We start from the raw sequence: 27,590 nt of genomic DNA on the forward strand, positions 1-27,590 counted from the left end.
TCGGGAGGGCGGGCTCAGTCGTAGAGGTTCCTGCTTTTGGTTTATTATTGTGGGCAGCAAAAAAAATCGTTTCAGGGACAAAATACCCTTTGTGCCAAACAGACAAATTAAAACATTATAACAAACTGGGGTTTATTATATTTACTGACAGATTTGGCCCACGGTCATGTGCGCTCTCTGTGTTTTGCTACCAGATTAAAATGTGTGTGCATTGTCTCTATAAGCATGCGTTTGACACAAATCATATAAATTATAATTTATTGTACCCGTAGATTTTTTTTATTACATCAGTCTTTAAACGTTCAACATAATGTCATAATGAAAAAAGTGGAAAAGGATACGTTAAAGAGGTGTAACCAAAAACTAAAGTGAAACTTATTTACATGAGATACATATTTAATTAGATTTGAGATTTTTTAGCTAATGCCATCTGTCTTAATATCGCAGTTATATGAATGGTTAGGTTAGGGTTAGAAGTGATTCGGTTTTATAATAAATAAAGGTGGACCTCCTTATACAAATGTATATATACAATGTACATGTTTGTGCAATTTTTCTGTCCCACTACACTTTACTTTATTTCTGTCTGTGGTTCTTATTCTCTCCATATTATTAGATTTATTTTCTATTGCCATTTTTATTCTTTTATCTACCTCATTTTGACTACCTGCTGCTCTAACAAATGGATTTCCCCACTGTGGGATCAATACAGTTTGATCTCATTTTATTTTATTTATCATGGCCAAAATTATCTTTCTTATACTAGAGTCTTAGTGTTCTTAGTTCATAGAAAAGACAGGTTTCAATGAGCTTTAAAATCAAACTTTAATATGCAGGACCAGTCTGGACCTTTTTCACTCTGCCTGCCCAGAGCTGATAAAACAGCTGTGTTTAGGGTTGTGCCCTATTCAGACCCTTCCACTTGGGTCAGTTGGAATAGAGAAGTGTGCAGTGAACATCTCTAATGGCTCCTCGGTACGCACCAAGTCTGCGCTCCCGTCTGGCTCCTCTGCTGCTCCTCCTGCAGCTGGGCTTCATTGTCATTTATGCCTTTTACACTGAGATCCAGTACCATGGAAAGCCACATGGGGACACCTTTAGTAACATCTACCCAGGTGAGTAGTGAATTTGGAAGAAAATAGAACTGTAGACACTTCATAATTCATTCAAGAAAAAGGCATTTTAAGCTGCATCTTGTTGCTTCTTTAAAAAGCTAAATAAAGTCACATTATATGTGAGGGATAAAGGGAGGGGCTGCTGTTATTACTGTTGCTTGATGATAAGCTCCTACAGTTACTGGCTGTTTTTGTGCCAGATGATGTGGGTTGTCCCCTTGAAAACGCAGCAGAAATTAACCAGAATTTACTGTATTAACACATTTGTTATTCAGATATGTGACAGGTTTTAAAACATGCTATACGTCTCTCTTACTGCAGAGTTCCAGGATGTGAACGTGATGGCGATTTTAGGCTTTGGCTTCTTGGGCACTTTCCTTGTGCGGTATGGTTTCAGTGCCTTGGCCTTCAACCTCCTTGTGGCCGTCATAGCCACACAGTGGGCAGTCATACTCAACGGTATCGAAGCCTACAATGAAAAGATACGGCTGGATATAAGGAGGTAGCCCATCACATTTAATTTTCATGATTTTATGAACAATCTCTTCTAGTTCCTGTATACCTCCATCTCCATCCTTGACATACAATATTGGATGGCTCAAAAATGTCTTGCAGCCAAATATTGACGAGACAGAAATAATGACTATTGGCCATGACACGTAAATACACATTAAGCACCTGTCACATTTAATAACAATCTGACCTTGAACGAGCATGTCAACTTTATCCAAGAGAAACCCAGAAATTGTTATTCATGCCTTCCCTTGCTCTTGATTGGTTTCTTGCAATTCTCCCCTGCCTGAGCCAGCAGAGTTTACATCAATTTCAGATTAACCAAAACACAGCAGTCAGACCTTTCACCAAATCCACAGTCTCCAATTCTAACTTCTTTCATTGATACATTTTAGAATCGATTTAAACCTAATCCTCTCTTCCTCTTCCAAATGTAAAATTGCCTAAAATTGAATACCCAAATTAAACCAACAGAAGGGAAGATGAGTGGTGTGAGAATGCTCCTGAGGGAGTTGAGGAGGAAGTGTTTTTTCACCGGATTTTTGGTCTGAATTCCCCTTCATGGCTTTGTTTTCATTCATTTATTTAAACCATTTTTCTAATAATTCCATAGATGTTTTGTCTTTATTGGTTTTACTCTTTTCTCAACCGTCACATTTATATTCTGTGTTATTTGTCTGTTGTTTATTCACATGTTGTCTAATGCTGTGTGATCTTCAAATGTTCTATTGTTTCTATTATTTGCCATTGTTATTATTTATAAACTCATAAAGCACCTTGTAAACGTGTGTTTCGAAAGATACTATATAAATAACGTTTATTGTTAGTATTATTATCTTTTAAGAGTTGTAACTTTTATACCATTGCTTGTAATGTTTTAATACAGCTTGGTAGAAGCAGAAATGTGCACAGCCTCTGTCCTCATTTCGATTGGAGCTGTACTGGGGAAGACCAACCCTGTTCAGCTCATCCTCATCTCACTGCTGGAGGTTTCGGGGTTCATCTTGAATAAATGGGTCCTGCAGACTCTGCTGAAGGTAAATAACATTTGATCAGATCTTCACACCAGTGTATTGGTTGGACTTGATTTTAATAGCACTGTATACCGCTGCTGCTGCTGATGTACCCTGACTGCAGGTGCGGCTGGTGGACAGCATCATGATGCTACACATCTTTGGGGCTTTCTTTGGACTCACGCTGACCTGGATCCTGTATCGGAAAGGTTCAGAACAGCGATTTGAAAAAGAGACATTCCACCACAGATCTGGATTATTCTCCATGTTGGGTGTGTAATACTAATAGTCGTTCTGGTGTTACTGCTAGGGTTTGTTGTGCAGCAGCAGGTGGGAATGCTGTCTTTCAATCAGAGAACAAAATAGGAACCCTGTTCTCTGTTTGACAGGGACTGTGTTCCTCTGGATGTTTTGGCCCAGTTTTAACTCGGTTCTTGTGGATGATCGTAGTCCCGGGAGGAAGCTCGAGGCCGTCTGCAGCACCTACCTGGCCCTGGCCGTCAGTTCTGTAACAGCAGCTGCTGTGTCCGTGCTCTCTAGTCCCAAGGGAAAACTCAACCTGGTACAATCTGACACTTGATATCTTTAACATGCGGGAAGGTGCCTGCCTTGAGACCAGGAAATCTTCCCTAAAATTAATCAGTCAATATGGTTGGTGTCGGCAGGATCTGACTATTCATGTCTTCGCTCCTCTGTCAGATCCATATGCAGCGGTGCACTCTTGCTGGTGGTGTTGCTGTTGGTGTCGCCATGTCTGTGGTTCATCAGCCATGGGAGGCCATGATGATTGGATTCACTGCTGCTGTTGTATCAACCATCGGACACAGATACCTCAAGGTTTTTTTTTAATCAACAATAAAATAACCATTTTTGTGCTTAATCAAATAATGTACATCCCGGATTCCTGAAAATCTATTATTTTCCAGACTCAAATGCTACTTGCATTTCAATGCCACGACACCTGTGCTGTTCTCAGTACACACGGTCTCCCTGGTCTACTGGGATGGACAGCACATCTTCTCCTGCAGATTAAAGACTGCGACAACCACACAACGTAAGAATGCGTCAGTCATATGAGCCATCAATGGACAGACAGCCTCAGAAAAGCTGTGATACCTTGTGTCCTTCATTTGCAGAGCAATCCGGTTTGCTGTATTTCACATTTGTACTCTCCTCATCACCGTCACTATAAGTCTTTCCATGGGGATAATCACAGGTAAGTTTCCATTTTGTAACAGCCTCAAATAACAGAGGACAGAACACTTAATAAGGAGGTTCTCATTCAAATGTGTTAAAGTTATGTTTTCAGTATTGTAATGAAATTCCCTTACGCCTCTTTTTACAGTGTTCTAAAATTCAAAGTATGAAAACCCCAGCTGTATATCGATTGTATTTATATTTGTGCCATTTGTAAGCCTGTTTTCTTAGGGACTTTTCTGTTTCTTAAAGGACTTATACTCAAGTGGAACTTCTGGAGACCACCCCAGGACAAGAAATGTTTCGATGACCAGGCTTTCTGGGAAGTAAGTAGTCAACATAATATTCCCCTTTCTACAATGAAAATAACATTTTCCAGTGAGACTCAAAGAATAATCATTTTCTATATTTTGCAGTTTCCTAATCTAGCAGTGAAAAAATGAGAGGGTGGAGTTAGACAGGCCAAGTGTGGAATCCTGGAAGCGAAACATATTTTCATGTCAATGTATAATATTATATAAATGTATTATTATAATACAAAGATGCTTTTTTTAAGAATGAAGGTTTAACCAGAGAAACATGAATGTAGGTCATTTATTGTTCAGTAGGTTTTTGTTTAATGTTGTCATATTTGTCACGAAATAACCTTGGATGTTACACAAGCAAAATGTATATGAGTAAGTAAAGCAGTGAAATAAAACAATACATTTGGATGATGTTCAGAGCTGACAGTGTCTACAAACAACCCAATATGGCTACATTCGGTATGTGTGTATGTGTACAGTATTTTGAAATATGGCTCTTGATATATTTTGTATCATAATAACTTATGTTATTTCCACACAGTTCAAATTAAATGGCATCGTAGCGGTCAGTGTACCCAAAGGAAACATTGACAGTTCAGAGCAGTTAATCTTCCAAAACACACATTTTGTTATACACAACTTGTATACCATTCTAACTAGGCTACATTTAACAATTTGCCACATTTGAAATTACTTAAACTTACAATGATTCTATTACAATTTGTGCTTAGTTATGTTTTAGCTATTATACAGCAAATGGATTAAATTAAACATGTTAATTTTAATGCTAAAAAAGTTTTTCATATATATATAAAGGGAAGCATATTGTCTCATACAATATAGAAAGCAACGTGTAGAACAGTGGACATGAAGACACACAGTCCCTTACTGCCACAGATCCTCTGTGCGTCCAAACTTGAAGACCAAACCCCTGCATGGAGAGACAGGAGGGTTGTATGAGAAAGTGAAGGTTGAGCATGGGTTGAAAATAAGATGCCACTGAGGACTATTGACTTACCCAAAGAAAATGAATGCATTCTGGAAGAAGACTGCAATACCCGGGTACACGACAGGCTTCTCTGCAAAAGACAACGGGTTCAGAGAAGTTATAAATCGGGGCAGGTTGTACAATTTGGCACAGTATCACACTTAAGTTGGATAAAATGTTTTCTTCTTTTTTCCCGATGATATGCATCTTCAGTTACTCCTGTTTATTCAGTCTCTCTTTTAAAAACACAGCTCATTTATGTTGCCTTTACGTATGAAAAACGATACATCTGTTTCAAACAATGTACGTCACCGCCCACAACTTCCATGCATCGTTCATGTTGACATGGTTGTTAAGCGCTACATCCACTTGAGGGCAGGGCAGAGTCAAGAGTTTCTGACGAACACTGGGATGGTGGAGAAAGTCGTAATAATAAAAAGAGACAAAAGTGGCCGAGTTGTAAATCCGTTGTGGTCTGTGACGCCATTTGAAAACACGTTGTGGTCAGGGACACATGGACGGTTGATCAATTGTTGAAATTTCTTGCTCATGTCCCGTTAACACTACCCCCGTGATTTCTAGTGGCACTGCTCCGTTCAGTCCTTATCTCCAAGCTTTCACAAAACGTCCACAAATAAGGACAAAATCAGAGCAGAGTACGGACAGGATGGTCGTCCATTTCCAATCGGGGGGGGCCCCTTACTGAGCAGTCAGTGGGACTTGCAATGTGCCAAATGGACAAACTTACGAGGCACCACAAATCCTCCAAACAGAATCCACATGGAGGCGATGAGAGAACCAAAAGCCAGCATGAAGCCAATGAAGAGCCACACTCGTGCACCTGCAGACAGAGATAAGAGAGGACGGATTACTGTGGGACTCAACATGGTGCTTCTTAATGGGTGTGTGTTTTACTGCACATGTGTTGCAATGGTTGTACAAGGAAACAAAAAAATAAATTAGGGCAAGGTATGATAGAAGCTACGTGTGACCTGCAAAATAATTTACTGACTAGAGGAGAAATCCTCAGCACAAATGGGAAATTAAGAAAATGAACTGTATATGGAGAGATATGCCCATAATACAGAGTAAGTTAAGTCATTGTGTCTTTTATACCACACTCACCCGTCTGTCCAATGCAGCCTTCACTGTAGCTGTCTCCTCTCACTTGTCCATTTGAAACGGCATTTATCCTAAATGGGTCAAGGGGGGAAGGGGGGGGGGGGGAACCATTACAAACACATCAGAAGCTAATTAATAAGTTATATTTACCAGATTGCTTACATGGATTTATAGGCTGTATACATGTCTCCACTTAAGATGGGCTCAGACTAATGGGAATTTCAGGCCTATTTAACACTGATTCGATCCTACCCAAAATTTTGAGCAGAAATATGCTACGTCTGTTGGTACCAGTGCTCGGCCCAGATTGTCTGGTATTGTGAGGGGTTGCAGAGCGATTCTTACACCTCCAGAACTGCCCCCAGAATAATTGGGGTCACCCTGATAATTTTAGAATATGTTTAATTGATTTAAGATTTAAAATTGGGATGATTACGTCAGTATTTTCCTGGCAGAACCTTATCAGAGAGATACAGGAGCAGCTGATGGTGCACAACAAAATATTAAGTCTGCTTTTGTTTATTACCATTATAGCAAGTTGTCGCTACATGCTTCTCCATGAGGTCACAGGAGACTTGAGATGGTGTCTCGCTGCGTCTGGAGCAATAATCATAATAATATCTTATGATGTGCGTGATGTGCCATTACTTTCTAATCTTAAAGTGCGGGTGTGGTTAAGATTATAGAGAAGAATATCTATGAAGATTCTCCTTATGTTCGTAGTGGAACCCAATTTCAAAATTCGTAAAGTTTGCAAAACTCCAGTGTCGTCTGAGCCCAGCTTTACTTGGTACTACTGAGGCTTGTGGATGTAGAAGCTGAATTGCCATGGAGATGATTTAGTCGCTATAATATGTATACCTCAGTATGGAATTTCAGTCATGTGATGTCAGCTGCAAGTGGAAATAGACTACATGGACTTGCAGCTATGACTGGAAAAGAGCTACAGTCAACAACCAGTAGTCAGTAGACTGTAAGTGAAAGACTAAGGAAATTAACCCCACTATCAGACATCCACCTGTTATCTTGTGACCGAAACACTGTACTTATGTCATGTAATAACAAATGTTCCATTTCAGTTGCAACTTAACAACTCTTTCAGCTGAGAGAGGCCTCATGATGGGGCGGCAACACAAAGAGAGTGGGCCATGCACTGACAATTTTGCCAGACTGAACGTGATTAAATTGCCTCCGAGAGAAATAGTCCACAAAGCCCGACTTACATGAGAAAAGCCACTGTAGCAATGACTCCACAAGTGTGGTAGGCGTGATGAAACTCTCCCTGATCAGGATATTTCACTGCCGCGTCGATGATGATCCACCAACCAGTGAAGAACTGCAACAACACAATTCATAGTTAGTCAGAGGAGATCACTGAGGCTGCTTTTAGACAAGCACTGAAGTCCAAACATTTTTCCATTTTCCTAAAATGCGAGTATGTGAGACTGCAAATGTCTCAGTCAGATATTGTTTTGCCAGCCCCTTGGTAAAATGTCAGAGTGAGTCCAAGTGAGAATACTGAAGGTCAATGTGAAAAGCCAGTGGATGTATTGATGCGTTTTTCTATAGCTGAGGATACAATGCAGTTAATTGGAGACTCTAAATTGACTATGAATGGGATGGATGTGAGTGGGAATGTTTGTCTCTAAATGTTGGATGGAGAGAAGTTTCTTTTACTATTTAAAAACAGGAATCCCAATTTTGACTAATTCTGTACAGATTGTCGCAGAGGACGACATATTATACATTATTAAGACATTACATTATTGAAGCTTCTGGAATAAACTGGAACAACGGCCTTCTCGTTTGTGGCGTCTCCTTAGGGTTGTTGCAAGTATTCCATGACCACAAAAACATGACCTGATTGGCCAGAGGTCTGGTTTGTTGTGAGACATTCGATAGATTTTCCCTGGTATCCCAGATGTTCAATAAGAATTTTAGCAGTTGAATTTTTGCAACTGAAATTTAGGAGTTGAATTTTGGCAACTGAATTATTGGGAATAAATATTAGCAGTCCAATATATGTACTTTTCATATTTTTTTAAGTTGAATTTTTGATTCTGAATTTGTGACCATTAAAGTAAGTGTAAATTACTTTTTAAAATTTGAAGACTGAAAAAAGACATCCAGTGGCTAAAAATACATAATGTCAATGTAGAAAAAATTCAGTGCTGGAAATTCAAAGGCTTTGAAATATCAGTGATCATACCAGCACTCCAGCTGCTACAGACGCGATGGTGTTCCTCCTCTCCCCCCAGTCCACATTACACTCGCAGTCTCCGCACCGGATTCCGTCCAGAAAACCTGACATGGCTCCAACTGTTGAGTGTGAAAGTGAAAGCAACCTCATCAACTTCAGAGCAATACTTTAATCTAGATCGACGACACGATAATCTTTGATCAAACATATATTATATTATCAGATGGATGTATGTAAGTGTGTAAAATCAACGTGTAGCCTACTTCCGGGCGCAGCAGCTGAGCAGTAAAGATGATGCTCAGCTCCCTCAGTCAAACACTGAACACCAACACTCACTCCATCTGGATTCACTCGACCAGCAGCAGACTAACACATCTTACACCACCAGTGTGTCGACACACCACGTTCACAAGCAGAAGTAGCACACAGAGTCCACACCGCACAAACAAACACACACAAGGCCGTGTCGAGGCTTTTGTTCATCGCTTTGATACCAGCGAACATTTCCTTTAAGGTTTCTTCCTCCTGCGTAAGAGGCGGAAAGTGACGTCGTAGCTCGAAGGACAGTTTCTGAACCAAGCGACCACACGGGCCTAGATGTCCTTATATCCCGTCAAAGTGGTTTAGAGAGGGATTGGTTACCTTTTAGTCTCTGTTGTGGTGCGGACCCCCCGGTTCAACCAGACTCTGCTTCTGAAGGAGCTCGGGTCACGCACATGCGCAGACAGTCCACATCCTGTACGCGAGAGAGGCGCTGCGTTCAGGAACCCTGGGACATGACGGGACTTGTTCTCAAAAGTACATGAACATACCACGCAACGACTCAATTTGTAGTAAACCTGATAAGGAGGGATAGTAATACGTTCAGAAACTTATTTTTCACTCAATATGAAACACTGTGGATGGGCATTTTGTAGAGATCCATTGACGTTGGCCTTTACTTCTACAACTGCTACTGATAATAATAATAATAATAACAACAACAACAATAATAATAATAACAATAATAATAATAATAATAAATACAAATTATAAAAGTATAATATTATGATGATTGTGATTGTAAAATAATCATAATTATAATAATGATGGTGATGATGATAATAATAATAAAAACAATAAGATGAAGACGAAGAAGAAAAAGAAAAAGAAGGAAAGGTATCTATCTATCTATATAACACATTTAAAAACATAGCTACAAAGTCCTTCACAAGTTAAAAATAAAGAATTGTGGGAAAACAATCAAAAACTGGAATGGTGCTCACCTCCGCCAAGGCCCAATTGTCGCCCCAGATTTAGTAAAGCTGCACCAGAATCCCCCCACTCATAAATATCAGTAATTTGTTTGATCGTTGTTTGATACGAAGGAAAATGGGGAAAAATTCTCGTAACAATAAATAAAGTACAAAATAAAGAAATCTTGGAATTTCCAACATGAAGTTAAATTTAAAACATTTGACTTCATCTAAAATTGTTTGTAGATCTTCAGTCATTCGCTGTATCCTCCACCTCATATGACATTTGTGCTTGGTTGGGACATCGTGTGTGAGTCACATGGGGCTGTAATGCCTCCTGCTAACCCTTTCATTATTCACACTCTACTGTGTTTTAAACGGGGTAGAGGACTATAAAGAACATACTGTATGCGAGGCAGTGGTATCACACAGCACCACTCTCTTGACGAAATCATGGACCAGAAGTTTTTCCTGACATTTCAGGACAGCAATTGTTTGCAAATGTTCATATAAGTTTACATGTTTAACCCCATTTTCCTCCCGCCTTGGAATCCAACGCTTCTTCGGTAGTACTGCAAAACACTGCTGCCAGGTGCTGAACGATGCAGACTGAGACATTTATATTACTTTTTCTTGATGCCATCCTCATTTCCGTGAGAAATTATACATTTTTGTTGCATTTAGGTCAGTCCACATAACTCTTTTATTTTCATGTATTATAGATTAATGCAACATGAAAGAAAGATATTACCACAAGAGGAAATCGAAGTGGAATCCATTGCATTTCAACTACAGAATGAGTAGTGAACTACTCAGTGAATCTTACAGAGATTGCACCTTGTCTTATCTCAGTACAATGGAGGGAATAGGGGCAGCTCTCAAAACTAAAATTTGTATAATGTAGGCATATACAAAGAGCCAAAAGTAGCACTGAACAAACAGGAAGAGAATGTAATATAGAAGAAGTAATCTAGAGAAATGAGCACTTTGCGGAGCAGGAAAACGGTCACATTGCAAATAAAAATATAAATGTCAAAAAATGGCTCTGTATTAACTAAGCATTCGTCTCAATAAAATGTCCACCTTCTACCATTAGTGCTATTTACCTTCCTACCAACTTGATAAAAGTTGGGTTAAAAACCTTTCTTCCATTGATGAAATACAAGAAAACTGTTGTAAGTTACAGGGTGATTTAATGGATTATAAGTTAAATAGAATCTCCCTTCCTGCTTTGGCTGGTTGAACAATGACCACAAAAATGTTTTTGCAGAATGTGTTGATGTCACAATAAGTTTACCCTGGACCTTTTGGATAAAAAATGTCATAATTGTGTCCTTATAAACATTTGAGTGGATTTTTTTTGCCATACAAGGTTGCAGAGACAACACTCTAATTCTTCCCACTGTCCAGAAATTAAGCCAAAAGATCCTGGATACTCACGCTGCCCTCGTGCAGCTGTGTGCTACTAAGGTCAAATAACTAATTAAAACAAAAAGTTAGTTACTCGAACATCAGTGTGATAAGAATTACGATGACATAAACCATCTTTGAGAAAAATGTAGTTGACGTGTACTTTGACTTTTTAGTTTTACACATGCCTAAACGAATAACATGGAGAAGTCAGGTTTATGACCTACACTGCGACCAGCAACCTGGTGGTGATCGAAGGGCTTTGGCTTCACTTTTAGCGAACTCTCATGTTGTCCATCTTTATATACAGTCTATGCTTTTGACCAGCAAACTCTTATTAATAAATCTTTGAGTCCAAGTGAATGTTTGACAGATGTAGGAGAGTCTGTGATACATAATGTTCCCCAGAATCCTCTTTATTGTCAGTGAATACACAAAGCAGACATTCATAACAAATACTGGAATACAAAGATATCAAGCATCGATTTAGTGGTCTGTAAAAGTTTGTTTCACATACATTTTGAAAAAATAGCATTTAATGAATTGTTATGTTACTTTATTGTTGATACATTTGAAAATGTCATGTAAACTAATAAAGTTGAGCAAACTCATCTGTCAGAAGAAAGGACAACCTTAAAAGAGACCAAGCAACTGTAATGCGACAGATATGGACAGAAAGATGACTCCAAAGTATCCAATGTAACCATAGGCACCATTCATCCTCTTGGATGGATCTGGAATAAAACACGAAACAGGACAATACAAATGGTCACTAAAGCAGAATTATAGGAAACACATACCTACTATTTATCATGAACAAGGAACATACATTTTGAGAGTTTTTCCAGGTGCGATTTTAAAACTTTCGAAATTTAGCAAATAACATATTAAATGACAATAACTTAACCAGTTAATTTAAACCATTACCACAATTAAGACCAAATAGATGTGCATATGTTTTCATAAATTACAAATCCTGGCAGTTAAGTGGAAGAAAAAATGGATGATTTAGGACCTTATAGCAAAATATTTACTTTGTGTTTTAATCTTTAAAGGCCCCTTAACACATGGAGCTCATTTCAACACCCAACACATTAATATCAGGGAAACTTTATTTAAAATATAAGAGGTCAGCCTAGAATGGTGTGTAAAAATTAATTGACAGATATAAATAGTGGCTACATAGGATTTAGGTGCATTTGTACAGTGGCCCTTAGGGACAACGCACAACGACATTTGCAGAAAACATTACAACATTTCACAAAACAGATTTTAACATGTTGTATGTTTATTTCTATTATATTTAGAAGTAAGTAGAAGTAATGTCCCTCTCTTCCTGTGTTCGGCAAGTGTCGTTGTGCTTTGACCCTCAGGGCATCCGTACTTTTGGCCTTGATGTTAAATCCTTTCACAAACCATTAGCCTTTAAAGTCAATCTTACCTCCTGTGTAGTAACCCCAGGCATAGGAAAACCTGCTGGTCACCCAAATAGCCCCCAGCACAGATGCTGACAACTGAGATTCAAAACAGAGAATCAGAAACAACGGGAAGACCCAAGGGTTAGTTCAATAACAATATGCTTTATCACAATGACAATGCTTTTTTCCCTTGACTATTATCTGAAGAATTTATGCCAAAGATCAGAAGGAGCGGTTGCTCCTCCCACAAACCTGACATAAAATGTTACACCAGCTTATGTAGCCCATAATTTCCACCTCCGAGTACAGATAGTGCAGCCAAAATGAATATGCATAAGTTTTGCCCAAAAAGCATAATTATTTAACTTCAATTATGATCATGATTATCTAGGAATGATACATACCGGATAGACAAGAGCTGCAATGGTCTGGAACACCAGCCACTGAGAGTAAACCTCCAGGGTGTTCTGGTGTGCTCTCTGGATACAGTTGAACACTGGCTCCTTGTCACTGTACATGGTGGGATACTGCAAAGATCACACATGTTAGAAATGCTGCCATAACACATTTAAAGATTCAATAACACATGAACACATTTAAAAAGAACAGGAACTAAATCAAATAAACCACAGCACAGACTTCTTCACATTCCACCGTCAAGATAATTATCTTAAAGTCGAACTTCACCAACCTTGACTTCGTACTTCTTCCTGGCAGCCCCAACCTTGATTGCTAAATACCCCAGCATCACCCAGCTGTACAGGTAAGTAAATATAGCGTAACCAAAGTTGGAGGGTAGCACGGTGAGGACGTCCATGTCTGCTCGATGTGCTGTTCGGGTTTCAGCTGCAGGAACACACGGTGCTGTGGAGACTTTGACCGCCCTGGCTCAGGGGAGGGAGTCGCCAAGTAAACAAAACTGCAGTTACGTAAAGCATCGCGAGATTTCATGCCCCTACTCACGCTTATATCATTTGGAATCCTTTCTTTGTTGTTGTATCCTGTGACACAGGTGCTTTCTACCCACAGATGAGTTTGACGTGAATCTCTTTTTCTGCAATAACGAACCTGAGATTATTTGTCATTCATTTATTTGTTTTTATGTATATAATGATTTTGTTCATATCAAAATTGACTCAATTATTATTTTAAAAAATAACTATACACATTTGTATGTTAAGAATGATATTTATAGTAAAAGACAGTTCATTCTGAACCCTTTTCAGTCGTTATTGGAAATAATAACCAAAAATAGAACAAACATACAACGATTAAAAAAAGCAAATCAGCCACTAAACTGTGATTAAATTAGTAAAGCCTTAAAATGTGCTATATATGGAAGCACCATGTGCAAAGTTTTGTCTGGTCGTTTTTGATTGAATTGTATACCATATTTTTCTCATATGAACTGTATGACATCACATGGTAATTGAGGGGAAACTTATTACATTACATTACATTTAATTTAGCTGACACTTTTATCCAAAGAGACTTACAATAAGTGCTTTCAACCTTGAGGGTACAAACCCAGAACAACCAGAATCAACAAAGTACAATTTCTTAAAAAAAGCCAAACTACAGTGCTATAGGTAAGTGCCATTAAAGCTTATATTTGATGATGTTATGTAAGGTTATATTGTATTCTCTGTGGTTCTATTCTGTTATGTTATATTATATTGTATTTGCTATGATTTTATTATTTTCTTTTATGCTGTATTTCTCTATTCTATAATGTTATGTTGTGTGGTTGTATTGTATTGTGTTTTATTCTGGTGTGTTGTATTATAATGTGTTGTATCTGTTATGTTGTGTATTATTGTATTGTAATCTGTTCTATTTGATGACAAGGGCACATATGTCAGTTTAGGAGAGCACATATCGTTTTAATTAGAAATCACTACTTCCTCCCACAGTGAACGCACTCGCTATGCTGTTTGCCATGACGACGGTGCGCCATTCAAAAGGGTCCGACCTTCCCGTGTACCATGTGACTGGAATTTTCCACAGTCATTTTAAACTCGTAGCTCCGCCTTCTTTGCTTCATTGCATTGACGACATCAGCTCGAACGTCGACGAAGACGAACTCCGGCGCCATTGATCAATATTTCGCTACAACCCAACAAAGAAAATATCAAAGCTGCAGATTCCTTCTCGTTGACTGATTACCCTGTGATTCAATTTTCAAAGCGACGTTCTCTAAACCGCGTTTTTACCGACGACGTCCGAACAAAGGTTTTAATCTCCGACCGGCCTGGTAAGTAGAACCGCGGCAGCTAACGGTAGCAAAGCTATGTTTTACCATTGTAGAGTTACAGTCTTAAACTATTTGAATCGTCTATGAAGGGCTTTTGTAAATATAGATGTTATATACATGTAATTAATAATATGAAGAGCGACACATATTGATGACGGTGTTATTTGTTGGTAATAGCAGTCGATAGCTTGAGCTAGTCGAGGCTACTTTAGGTGGAGTCAGACTGGAAATTTCCAGTCTGTGCAGTCACGTGTCTCTACTTCGCTCGCTAGGGGCAGCATTGAGATATCAGCTGTTATGCAACAGTCATAGCCCCTCCCACACAGACACACACACACATGGAGGCTGGTATTACTTAGGGATTACATCTAAATCCAACTGTTATTGTATTTTTTTTCATTAATACTGAATTTGTATGAAAATGAATTGTTGAAAGCTCATACAATGACATTTTCGTGTGTCTTATTTCAGCTTGTTGCAGAATACAGAACAATGGCCAAGGGAGAAGGCTCACACTCAGAAATGGCCACCGCTCGTCAGAGTGACGGCATCAGTGTCATCTTTGACCACATCAGCCCTGCGTCGTCTCGTTCACGCTCCCGAAGCAGCGGCGGCTCCTCTGGTCGCCAAAGGGTGCGCAGAAGCCACAAGAGACGTCAAAGGTCTTCATCATCTTCTTCAGTGTCATCCTCATCCAGCTGCAAGTTGTCCTCCCGTCCCAGGTCCCGCTCTCATCCTCGCTGCCACAGACGTTCATCCCGCTGCCGCTGCGACAGCCATCGCAGAAATGACCGTCATAGAGGCTCCTCGCCACGCCACATCAGAGCCGAGTCTAAATCTTACAAGCAATCATCCTCGCAGGACAGGTACTCGAGTAGAAGTAATAACAGGTCACATTCCAGGTCTACTGGCCACAGGCATAGAAACAGGAAAACTGAGGGCCAGGTTCGAAACAAAATTTCCAGATCCCCGGGGAGAAGCAACAGGAGCCAATCCAGATCTTCAAGACACTCTGTCAGTCAGACTATCGAGGGTAAGTTAAAATGGAGAAACTGCCTTTTTAAAGTGCATTTTTTATCTGTCAAAATATTGGTTTCAACTGATTGATTCCTCTCTCTATACTTCTATGTTGCCCAGATAAGAGAGAACTGAGCGCTGAAAAGACCAACACAATGAAGATCCTGGGAGTGGAGAAGGTAGATCTTCCAGAGAGTGTGAAACCAGACCTGTCGGAGCAGCTGGTGGAGTCCGAAGAATCATCATCAGAATCAGAGACTTGGGTGAGACAAGACCCCGAAAAGACTGTGTCCCAGGTGGGTTCCAGAAAGTGAATGTAGTCTTCATACTGACCACATCACACGCTATAGAAGAGGCATCGTCACAGGTTCCAAACAGTTTTACAACTAGTTTCTATCAACTTGGACCGCATGTAAGTACAAATCAAGTGGTGTTGACAATTGAGGGTAGTTAATCATTTTATACCACTTGTTCATTATGGTGTAGTGACCAAATATTACATTTTTGATTGAGAAGAGAAAACATTTTTGCACCATTTTATCAAAGTTGCTACTGACTTAGTAGTTTGTCAAACACAGTGTAACATACATGTCTGTTGATGAGCATTAGTTCTGTGCTGTGTTGAATTCCTGTCTTGTGTTGACCTTTGGACCTGAGGGAACACACATACTCTCTCTGTATTTATTCCTGTCTTCATAGATAACATGACAGTGGTCTCCTTCACTCATCGGCACCTGGGATTAAAAGGCTGTCATGTGACTTGGGTGAAGACTAATTGTGTTTGCCTGAAAGGTTAAATTGATAATTCTTGTGATGTTGGTCTGCAAAGAAACCCACACATATATGTAAATATGCTCACAATTTGACACAATGCTAATTGCACACATTGATACCTGAATGTTTTACTCAAAATTTTGATATTTTATGACACTTTAAACACTTCATATAGAAAAGCAATATCAATTCTGACAATACCAATGTATAAATGCTTGCCGTTGAAATGGGTCATTGTTATTTAGCAGACTCCTCCTCTCACTGATGGAGCGCAGGCGCGTGGACTGCGTTATAGTGACTATTCCTGTCAAGAGAGCTAAAACAGACGAAGAACTCCTCTCCGTATGCCAAAGATAAGTTGGTACACGAGGCGTGTGCTGAGGGGCTGGGAAACCTGCGTCACCATCATTCTGCCACTCTAGTCAGAGAAGACATCCTTTTTACTTTGTTCTTTTTGTTTGCATTGTTTTAGTTTCTGTCTTTCAAGGTCTGTTATCGAAGCATTCATTGAACGTTTGAGTTTAATCTTTGACAGCAGTTGGGGGGTTGTGCATGAGAGCTGCAGTTTGTTGAAGCTAATGCTTATCTATGAAGTAGTGGTGCTTTCAAATATAAGTAATATCATTATTAACTCATCTATATAGACCTCACAAACTGTTCAAGCTCACTCCATTAGATTAGCTCACATCTAACTAGGTGTGTCTTTCTTGTCTTTTTGAAACAGAGCAGTGATGAAGAGCCTGATGACATTGCCAACGCAAAGATGTCCCCTTTAAGAAAAAGCATCTCTTTCAGCATTAACGTAAGTTATAATAATGTCATCTTATCCATGTTTTTACTGCTCTATTATATATATAGTCTATATTCAAGACCATATGCAACATCACCCTGAACATATGATGATGTCCTGATGTTTTTTTTTTTAATCTTCTCTAGAATTCTGTGGCCAAACCAACAGCAGCAGCTCTATCCTGTGCTAAGGTGACTCCCAGAGTGGACAGCTATGAAAGCAGGAAGCCCTACGGCCACTGGATTCCAGTCAGAGCGGGCAAATTCACCAAAGCACGCAAACACAAACTCACCAAGTCACAATAGTGTGACAAGATTATACAGACCCTGTAAATACTGTAAATGTGTTGTACATGCGCTCATTTCATCGTCGACTTTTTTTCAGATGAGTTAAATGGGAAGAAGTGAGGAGTACGGTACAGGTGGGATTATCTTCTGCCCTTTGTCGTGTATTAAGTTGTGAACAAACTTAATAAAGATGTTTATTTGATCAGAAAATACTGATTTGTCTTTTTTTTAATAACCAAAAATTGTCTGTGTGGAGAGAAGGTTTTATTTTGAACTGGTTCATCAATAGAGGGGTATGTTTACAGAAATATTTGAATGTGGTCCAAGTAATTTCAAGGTTAATCATTCATACAGAATATTACTTCTATATGTAACTTGTATAAAGTGGTGCATACAGATATTTTAGAAGACTGTTGTTGGGATATGTCTGTATTCAGTTGAAAATATAAACATGACTCGGACATGGGTTAGTTAGTAGTTTGAGTACAAACAAAGAGTTGGTAAAATATTTGGCAGTGAGGAACTAGGTGGCACAAATACCTAATTTCGAAAATATTTAGTCAATTAGCATTCTGTAGGATTACCTGCTTTTTAAAGTTGAAGTGCACATGTACGTTAACATTGATTATGCAGAATTTGTTGCACTTACAAAAGTACATGGGTAAATTGGGTGTGGAAAAATAATGCAAGTTAGTTGCATTTCCTATGATGACCACATGGTGTCAGTGTCTGCACCAATGTTTTCAAGAAACTAAAGGGATGGTGGTTCAGTCAGATTATCTGGCTGGCTTATATTTTATATATATAAATTTTAATGTTTACATTGGAACAGATGCCTCCATCTGTTCCACAGTTAAGCTCCTTCATGATTGGCTGTTCATTTTAATCAGATTTTACAATGGACCCGTTTCACAGACATTAATAGCTGCATCAGTGGCAGGACTCTGGTTCAGAGTGATGGTTTCCTGTCATGTGACAACTTTGTTCTGTTAACAAAACTATTGTTAATGTTAGTACAACCTGTACTTTCCAACTATAACAAGTGAAATGTCTCTTGTGAAAAAGAACTTTAACAATTAATCAAACACTTTTAAGGGAAAACATTTTTTCTCACTATTTTTGTCTGATGGGATGATCTCCAACCATCCATCAGCGTCACTGATAGCTGTCTGCTAATGCAGGACTCAAACATGTTCCATCTTGGATAACCTGATAAAATCTTCTGTTGGGGCTACTTACCTTAAAGCTTGTGTATTAAACGTGACAAGTTTTTGGCATTTGTTGGAAATGCTGGTGAATTATTGCAAGAAGGTAACATATCTGTCGGGTTTAGATAACCATCTCCTGAGTAAGTAATACGTTTTCGATGCTTCAAGGATTTTAAAGGCTGATATATGGATGCATGTCAAAATCTGTTGTAATAATAGAGTAAAATCACATTGTTTTGAATGTCTTTACTGCCAGACTCCGTGTCTCCTGCTGTAAACCGACCTGTTAATTCTGATTCATTACCGAGATAAGGATGCAAATGCATTTACAGTATATTCAATTGTACTTTTTAATTTTAACAAGCGAAAAAGACAAGACAAGTCTGTCAAATTATTCTTGTATGACTATCATGAATATGTATGTTATGTTTCTTTCTTTTTTGATTTTTTAAAAGCGTGATTTGGTGCCACTCACTTTTGTGTCTGCGGGAAAACTTGCTTATTGGGCCTAAATCAAAGCCCTCTCACTTTAGAGGGAACACTTAACTGGCAGTTGGCCTTGAAATAATCAAAGGTGTCAGACTATCTGAGACACAGTGGTGAATTTATGCTCTGCTGTTACTTACAAAATTCCCAGCCAACATCCTCCGGTGAATCAGATAAAAAGGACAAAAATATCCCAACCATAAACCAGATCACTTAATCCACGCCGCCCCCCCCCCGCCCGAACAGATCTGGATCAGGCTCACATTTCAAAAGACTGAATTTTAAAAGACCTCCCCTAAACTTTCATCAGCAAAAACAAACCGTGTGCCAGGAAACGTTCAATAAATTCACTCAGAGGTGACTAATCAAGGTAAAAAATAATTGTAGAGTGGAGCCAGGAGTGTTTGATTCATTTCCATGTTAGTTTAACTTTCACCGACACAAACCTGTCACCGTTTGTCCGGTAGAGGGTGCAAAGCCACCATGCTCTGACATTGGCAAACTTGCATGGGAACCTGTTTTCATGTCTTATCTCGTCTCCAGTCACAAGGCTTTCCTGCTCATGTCACAGCTTCGGGCAAGTTGGTTAAACTGAGATGTGGGTGATAATGAATAAATTGAATTGCTCAATTGTTGCTCCCTATCTTCTGTGTGTACACCTACACTAAAAACATTCTTTTGGCTGGCATCTGGCTGCTAAACATGCCCCCAGGCCGCGATGGTAGTTCATTCTCACGCTCAAAATGTCTCTTGTCATGAGACCACACACACGAGAAACCCACAGAAAAACCAAAAAGTGTGCAAGACAACTGGATAATTGCAAGTGGTTTATTTAAAAAGAAGGATGGGAACATAGGCATGTGTTGTTTAAACCTCTAATACTGTACAAAGGAACACCAAACATTACATATCATAGAGCTGACTGAATTATCTTCCAATTAAAAAGATGTTTCGAGACAACACACCGTCTCTTTAGCAAGTACAGAGAAGAAAAAAGAAAAAGGGAACCAGCGAACTTCTTCTCAGGTGACTAGACAGCCGTGCCTCTCTCCAGGTTTTGTTTGATCTCCGCTGTGTATTTGCCGTAGAAACGCTCCGCCTTCTTGTTGAACTTGGCGTTCCTCTCGTTGATGTAGTCGATGTCTGCGTCGTCGTTGTACGCCCTGCGCCGGCTGTACTTGGCCCGCTTCTCGATCCTGACAATCACAAATAAAAGTGGCTTAGGGAGGATTTCACAAACCAGTATGACCGCTCACCATGAAACATTCATTAACATAATTGTCTACAGGCAATAATTTGGCTGTGTGCGTTGAAGTTTGGCTGAGGAGAGTGGCGATGGAAATGACACACACACACACACACACACACACACACACTCAAGAGGAAAATACAGTCAATTTGTGAGCTCTGAGTCTTGATTCACTGTGTCTTCAAAGCATTGTTGTGCGTCATACTCTGGAAACTCAATCCTTGTCTAATGCCCCACAGTCGCATCTCTAACACAAGCCTTAGACTGTCTCAAATATAGAACAGCTCAGGGAAAGAGCAGGGTAATAAAACGTGAAAGGAAAGTCTGTAGCAAAGACAAAAAACATAACAAAGAACCAGTGGAAGACCTGAATGGTTTGAGGTAACAGTTAAATGTGAGGGACACCAGAGGTATGTATGATCTCTGTGTTGAGACTTATGTGGACAACCATAGACCCATGCCCACATACCACAATACTTGTGGTAACCACAGCAACATTTGTTTGATATGAGGTTATATAGACATAAGTACACTAATACTGTATCTGTGTACAGATGCGAATTTCAGCTACATATCATGATCTCAGTCTACAATAACACCTGAAAACACATCGTATGACCACTCACATACCGCCTGTGCAGGTGTGAAAAGGAAGTAGATTGTCTAAATGCCGTTGGCTGCTGAAACTACTGTAAATTAGGAACAGCAAGGGCAACTAACTATCACCATGCATGTCTTTGCTTGGACTGATGACGAGGGGGAAGTGTTACTGGGAGTGGCCATTGATCATTGGTTCCAAATGTCTCCCTTTCTGCCCGTCCAGACGACAAAGGCAGCCCCCAGGGTTTTCAAACTAAAACAGAGCCAGGAGCGTTTACTAAAGTTTCTTTTTTATAAATGAAAAAATTCTAATCTTTGAAACTGAGTGATACAACTGTGGACGTAGTTGTCTGTATCCCGACCTGCGGCCACATTCAAACATTCTGAGAATATCCTAAGAAATCCCCTAACATTAATAACCGTAAAGTGAACAGTGAAATCAATGGGTATAATAATAGAACTTAGTCGCTATTAAGACGTGGTGTAATTAGTCTATTTTATGTAATGGACATCTCTGGTGAATACTACACATGAAGGTGTACATTACATGTCGCCTTCAAAATGTCGTCCAACACAGGCCTGCCTGTACACCAATTCACATGCTGATAGTTCTTAAATTTGCTTATGTTTATTTATGCAGATTTCAGTACTTAATCTATTTTATATTAACGGAGAAAGATGGCTCAGTTTCCACCAATCTCTGGCCAGTCTATACAAGTAGCAGCCATCAAAGCTAACATTATAAAGATCTAATATTTAAAAGGAGCGAAAATAATATATAGAAAACCTTAGACAGACGACCAATTTTTACCATTAAAGTACACAGTGGTGTGGACGGCCGTTGTTAAAATGTACGCATTTTAGAACTAAAACGTAGGAGTATTAATGTAGCCTTAGTGAGGATGAGACTGCAGCACACACGTGATTGGTCTCATACAAAATCATTGCAGAGTTATCTTAGACATGTGAATTTCTTAGTTCTCTCCGATTCAAAACAATATGTAACTCTTGCTACTAGGACTCTCTCAAACAAGACCTACTCTGATGATGTCATGAGGCACTGTGGGATCATTGGCGATATTATATTTTTAAGAAATCCTCCTCCCTACTTTGAACACTACTCAGCTTAGGAGCTACTGAGGGCAGCGATGTTTTGTGATCTAGGATCTAGTCTTAACAGTGACGAGAAACTCTTAGAAGACAAAATAATTCTCAGAATCTTCATTTCATTTGGTCACTAAGACTGACTCTTTGTATTTGGGAGCTTAATGAATATGGCACCAAAAGAGTTTGAAATGGTCCACCACACTGTTCCAATGATGATAAATTGCCTCCAATCAGCTGCCTGCATCAGGGATTTCTGCAGCTTAATTTGTCTCTGGTTCACATCACACCCCTCTTCTTCCAAATTGGCAAAGACGTCATTAACTCACGCTTTTATAACAACTGAGATAGTCTCATATTCCAGCTTCACACTACATTTGTGGTATGTCAGTTTCAGAAGAAGGTCTGGCTGATCCAATCCAATCATAATGAGCTAAGTTGTCCCAAACCGTGCTCACACGCACACTTTTCTTTTATTAAGTAAAGGAAGGAGGAGGGTTTTCCATGACAGTTGACCTACCCTTGTGTTCATTACTTTGGCAAAGGTTCCCATTATTAGTCCATCAGTGACTAATGACTATATTAAGTATGAAATGGAAAAGTCCCAGTAGTTTTCTTTGTAGCACCACATGACAAAAAACTAAATTTGTGATTATGAAAATGTTAGTGTGACTTAAAAACATAACAAAATCACAAAGGTTAAATCATTTGATATACTAAATATCAGCAGTGCACTGGATCAAATCACATTAATAAATACTAAGGTTGTAAATAAAAAGACTTAAGTACGGATTCATTAAAAAAATATTTTCCAATGCACTTTCATGTTTGAGACAACGATCTCCATGAGCTTCAGTTTGAGTGTGAAAGATAGAAAATGAAGCGAAGGTCAATAGAATACGGCCCCATACACATTATAGAAATACATGGAAACTCATTGTTATGGATATAGATTTGTCATCAGTAATTTCCTTATAAATAAGTGGTACTTTTCTATCTGGTCATTTAGAACATACATCTTTTCAAACATTAAAGACTTATAGAATTATTAAGACTTGTATTCTCAATAAAGTTTTTGGATGATGAGATTTATGATAAGTTTGTGAATTCCCTCAGTTCCTGTTTTTGGTCAGTGGTTTGTCTTCACTTAGTGCTCTATTGAGCCCTTGATTTGTATGTGAACTTGTGTGTGTGCTTGGTGTGAGGGAGTTGATTTTATGTGAAGCTCTTTGTATTACTTTTTTTGTATGAAAATTGCTATATAAATGTCTGACTGATGATAAAATGAGTAATCCCTTACGACCAATGATTAAAAAAAGGAGGGGTTGTGCTGTACGTCACACTTTGATGGATTTTCAATTTTCCAATGGATTTGGGTTTAGCCTGTGCTTTAAGCGCTGTGTTTATTTTATTTGTCTGTTTAGTAACTCTGTTTGTCAATTTTCACTGGTAAAATCCACATAGGACAGAAATTAAAGCAGTTAAATGGTACTGAGAGATGTTTTTGGTGGACACAGAGACTAAACGAAAATGGTCAGGAGATGATATGGTATAAACATTCTACTATGCGTCGGAGTGAGACTTACTGTTTTTCAACATCTTCCACCATGCGCTCAATTCCGTCCTTTGAGGGGACGTGGGTGCCGTGGATCAGGGTGTTGGACGTTGGGTAAAAGTCTGCACCACTGTGAAGCACCAGCAAATAAATTAGAAATCCATTACCACAGATAATCACCATTTTAACATACTTAAGCTGACTCTATTCCATCATTGTGATTACGGCCATTCTAATGAGGGGAAATGCTCTGGCTGTAGGGCAAACTGTGTTGGTGAATCATTCACGGTTCTGCATGTGGCAGCCTTTAAGGGAGGAGAACCTGCAGGCACTGATCTTATCTCTGACCTTACTTCTACATCTTAGACTACTTTGGATGCGTGCAGATATATCAACAATAACCCCAGGGCAGATGAGTTGGTACGTTATTTAACATATACAAAATGCTTTGTGCACATGTGATGGCTGAATGCTGAGATGATTACGCAAAGCAAATTGTTTCAATTCATTTTACTTGACTAGAAATTTCACAGTTATGGTCTTAATACCAGAGAGGTCTTCATGCATAATTGTTATGGCCCTGTTAGGACTGCACATGAATCTTTTCAGGCCAGAGGGCGTCTCATCCCATGTTGAGGTATGTGTGTGTCGGGATAAACTAATAAAAGACACAGATGGCGTACTGTCAAAGTGCAGGAAGAGGGGACAGAGGCTTCACTCACCTCTCCTCTCGCTGTTTCTCGTAGCTTTTCATGTCTGGTCTGATCTGCTTGGTGAGCCTCTGGTACTGGCGGAACTGGGCCTCAGCATAACCTGCAGTCCATTGTGAGAGAGGGAGAGAGAACAATTTGACTGAGTTATAACTACCGGAACTAACAGAAAGCAGGCGCAGAGCTCAGCGACAACCTGTGGCTGGTTGAGGAGAGACAAAGAGGCGGTTCTCCTTCCTTCCTTTCTAAGACCCTCTGGTGGTAACTTTTCCCTTAGAGGTTTTGATGCAATGCTACATATGGCAGCCATATTCAGGAGAAACGTGGGCATTTCCCCCCGTTCTTTTACAGTAGATTAAATTGGAAGCAATTTCAGAAGATTAATATCCCTGGGAATTCTTACAACCTCAGACAAGGAGGTTATGTCTTCACCCCATCTCTTTATTTGTCTCTAAGGGGGATTGAGGTAACGCTACTGAGTGGAATTCCATGAAACTTGGTGGAAGGATAAGACATGAACTATGAAGAAACCTATAAGTTGGATAAAGGGGCAGAGACAGAAATCCCCCCCCCCCATTTACTTTAACATTACGAGAGAGAATGTTCAAGATGTGTAGGACTTAATTAGAACCATCTTCAGTAGCAACCCTTCTGTTTGATAAAACGCTGGAAAACTACCAGACTACTTATCACATGCAACAGAACATAAAAAAGTAGAATCACGGTTCACCACTTTCCTCAACAGTAAATTGGATTGAATTACTATTGACTTAATAAACCGAGGTTCCGTGGCGTGACATGGGGCTTAATTGTGGAATTCCAAAGTCATTAAGTTAAAACTAACGCAGTGTGTTGAACAATGAATGCAGATAATATTAGGTGTGATAGGGACAGAAATGCATAATTAGCCAAAAAGAAGTTAAATTAGTTTTTAGTCTCTACTTTGGAGCTTTAACTGATTCAAATAGCTACAAGAAACCGCTGACAGCATGTTAGGTGACCTAAAGAAGGCAACTTTGTGGTTCCCGCTATTCAGCAAGTTGGTTGACAAGTGTGCTTACTGATCAGTGAGAATTATGAGTCTTGGGAAAAAAAGTACGTTAATAAAGAACTTTCTGTTTGAGGATCCTTTACAATTCCACACCAAATTTCTAGATATTCTTAAACTCAATATGTTGAGTGTAGAGTATATAGGAAATATGAAATGAAAAATTGGACAGTAAACCAGGATGAGTGAGGCTTATAATTTCTCCCAGATGCTGCTACATAGGTATATTATTGGTATTTTGAATGACGTGACCACTAACAAAACTGTTGAGGTAAAGAGGGAACTTGACAGCTCAGATCAATTCACCTGAGAACAACACGCCTGTGATTTCCTTTTAACACAGACTAACTGAACATTGTTCATTACATTTAGCTGACGCTTTAATCCAAAGCGATTGACAATAAGATCATAATTACCCTACTTGCTAATCATTTTATTTATTTATTTCACTATATGAAGTATTTCATTCATTATGAAACTAAGTGTCAGCAACAGGTGCACGTTAAACAAAGTCCAAGTTATCCATAACCACCAACCTGCAAATCCTGTGTCGGGGTTCTTCTTCTTCTTCTTCCGCTCCCAGCGCTCTGCATCATCAGCAGTGATCTCCAGCAGTTTCACTCTGTGATAGTCCTCCCCATTCTCAGCACATTCCTGAGAGCCACAAAGAATAACTTCATGAAAAACTCCGAGTAGGACAAAGTATATGAACTGAGGATTGAAAATTATTTAAAAAACTTCTGACTAAACTAAACATATGATAAGATAACTCTGGGTCTACAACCTGGCCTGTGGTTTCTATTGTTTTCAAGATGATCAACATGAAAAAATCCTGACACCTTTTTAAACAATGCGTGTCATCTTGCTGAATATCCAGAGCACCATCAACTGCAATTATTAATAATTATTAACATTATACACATACATACCTTTTTCTTTAGATCTACAGCGAGCTCCCACTCGTGTCGAGCTTTCTTAGCTTCCCAGTTTGCAGGAAGTTTCTGTCTCTTGTCCTCCTCCACCACCTCCTGATGGTTCAGTTTCCGTGCTTCGTTCTACAGAGGAAAACAACAATTAGAGCACCCGGACATGATTTGTTTATGTCGTCACATTATTTCTGGAGGTGACACTAAATTACCACCAGCGCTTTAATAACCATACACATGTTAGAAACTTACTCGTTTGAAATGCAATTCCCGAAATTTCCGCAGCCTGTCTTCTCTCTTCTGAGTCGCAGGAGTTTCGGTCTGTTCCTCTTCGGATGCTGTGGCAGTTTCCTAAACAAAAACAAAGCTACAATTATGTTTGGAAAATATATTTAATTAGACGTAAAATAATTACATATTGCAACCGAGGTACTCGAAAACATCAAGCTGAAGTAGCGTATAACAGCGTCAGTATGGAAAGAGCTGCGACGAGCTAACGAAGCTAACTAGCACTGGCTAAGCTCGGTTAGCTTCGGAGAAGTAAACAACAAGTGTGGCACAGAAACACAACCTCGGCTGGTGGGATTAACTTATCCCGCGCTACAGGGAATAATATTAGTCGGTTAAACTCTGTGACACCATTGAAACAAGGCAGTCATTTGAAATGAAAAGGAAACTACGAACCCCACTGCAGGACGCCATTGCTGTGCTACAGAAGCTAAACGATAGGAACTGAGGCAGGAAGTGTGACGTAATCACCGGATATTGTACAGACGGTAAACTTTAGAGGTTATATTTTATTGTTCCGTCAGAAAATATTTAAATAAACCTTAATCACTGTACAGACAAATCGTGGATTTGTTTTAATTAATGGTGAGAAAATGTTTCTTAATTATTTTTATTATCTTATATTGGAGGGTCAGCTTTAACATAATTTAAATGATGCAACTGTGTTTTTTTCAAAATATATACATATTTTATTTTCACATGATATAGGGTAATAAGACAGCTTTTTGCTGTAGTCATGCTTGCTTTGTTTACCTTAAATTACAACATATCTATATTT

General features: G+C 39.1%; 5 protein-coding genes across 8 annotated transcripts; 2 read left to right on the forward strand and 3 right to left on the reverse strand.

The window, feature by feature from the left end:
* Positions 1-945: 945 nt before the first annotated feature.
* Positions 946-4,583, forward strand: rhd (Rh blood group, D antigen). Of its 2 annotated transcripts, XM_061083106.1 has the most exons (10): positions 946-1,115; positions 1,437-1,617; positions 2,515-2,665; positions 2,766-2,913; positions 3,031-3,203; positions 3,341-3,478; positions 3,568-3,695; positions 3,778-3,857; positions 4,091-4,164; positions 4,255-4,583. In XM_061083106.1, exons 1-10 carry the CDS (start codon positions 965-967, stop codon positions 4,279-4,281), a joined length of 1,251 nt encoding a protein of 416 aa, XP_060939089.1. In that variant the 5' UTR covers positions 946-964; the 3' UTR covers positions 4,282-4,583. The 2 variants fall into 2 exon arrangements, with proteins under 2 accessions (XP_060939089.1, XP_060939088.1); XM_061083105.1 differs by having other exon boundaries at positions 4,091-4,583.
* On the reverse strand, positions 4,419-9,178 carry tmem50a (transmembrane protein 50A). Its single transcript, XM_061083107.1, has 7 exons — positions 9,096-9,178; positions 8,463-8,572; positions 7,477-7,589; positions 6,257-6,324; positions 5,880-5,972; positions 5,162-5,222; positions 4,419-5,074 (listed from the first exon to the last, which is right to left on the reverse strand). Exons 2-7 carry the CDS (start codon positions 8,562-8,564, stop codon positions 5,029-5,031), a joined length of 483 nt encoding a protein of 160 aa, XP_060939090.1. The 5' UTR covers positions 8,565-8,572; positions 9,096-9,178; the 3' UTR covers positions 4,419-5,028.
* A 2,315-nt stretch (positions 9,179-11,493) lies between these two features.
* On the reverse strand, positions 11,494-13,406 carry mgst3b (microsomal glutathione S-transferase 3b). The gene is made up of 4 exons (XM_061082639.1): positions 13,208-13,406; positions 12,921-13,043; positions 12,540-12,612; positions 11,494-11,832 (listed from the first exon to the last, which is right to left on the reverse strand). Exons 1-4 carry the CDS (start codon positions 13,331-13,333, stop codon positions 11,732-11,734), a joined length of 423 nt encoding a protein of 140 aa, XP_060938622.1. The 5' UTR covers positions 13,334-13,406; the 3' UTR covers positions 11,494-11,731.
* Positions 13,407-14,567: 1,161 nt separating this feature from the next.
* rsrp1 (arginine/serine-rich protein 1) lies at positions 14,568-17,848 on the forward strand. Of its 3 annotated transcripts, XM_061082467.1 has the most exons (6): positions 14,568-14,770; positions 15,242-15,636; positions 15,736-15,803; positions 15,908-16,083; positions 17,286-17,363; positions 17,498-17,848. In XM_061082467.1, exons 2-6 carry the CDS (start codon positions 15,263-15,265, stop codon positions 17,654-17,656), a joined length of 855 nt encoding a protein of 284 aa, XP_060938450.1. In that variant the 5' UTR covers positions 14,568-14,770; positions 15,242-15,262; the 3' UTR covers positions 17,657-17,848. The 3 variants fall into 3 exon arrangements, with proteins under 3 accessions (XP_060938450.1, XP_060938448.1, XP_060938449.1); XM_061082465.1 differs by having other exon boundaries at positions 15,242-15,803; XM_061082466.1 differs by having other exon boundaries at positions 15,242-15,803; positions 15,908-16,050.
* A 2,298-nt stretch (positions 17,849-20,146) lies between these two features.
* On the reverse strand, positions 20,147-27,270 carry syf2 (SYF2 pre-mRNA-splicing factor). The gene is made up of 7 exons (XM_061082534.1): positions 27,209-27,270; positions 26,777-26,875; positions 26,528-26,653; positions 26,135-26,252; positions 24,563-24,653; positions 23,872-23,970; positions 20,147-20,528 (listed from the first exon to the last, which is right to left on the reverse strand). The coding sequence occupies exons 1-7, from the start codon at positions 27,224-27,226 to the stop codon at positions 20,363-20,365; spliced, it is 717 nt and encodes a 238-aa protein (XP_060938517.1). The 5' UTR covers positions 27,227-27,270; the 3' UTR covers positions 20,147-20,362.
* Positions 27,271-27,590: the final 320 nt, after the last annotated feature.

This window comes from Limanda limanda, chromosome 12 (assembly GCF_963576545.1).
Source record: "Limanda limanda chromosome 12, fLimLim1.1, whole genome shotgun sequence".
Taxonomy (NCBI): Eukaryota; Metazoa; Chordata; class Actinopteri; order Pleuronectiformes; family Pleuronectidae; genus Limanda; species Limanda limanda.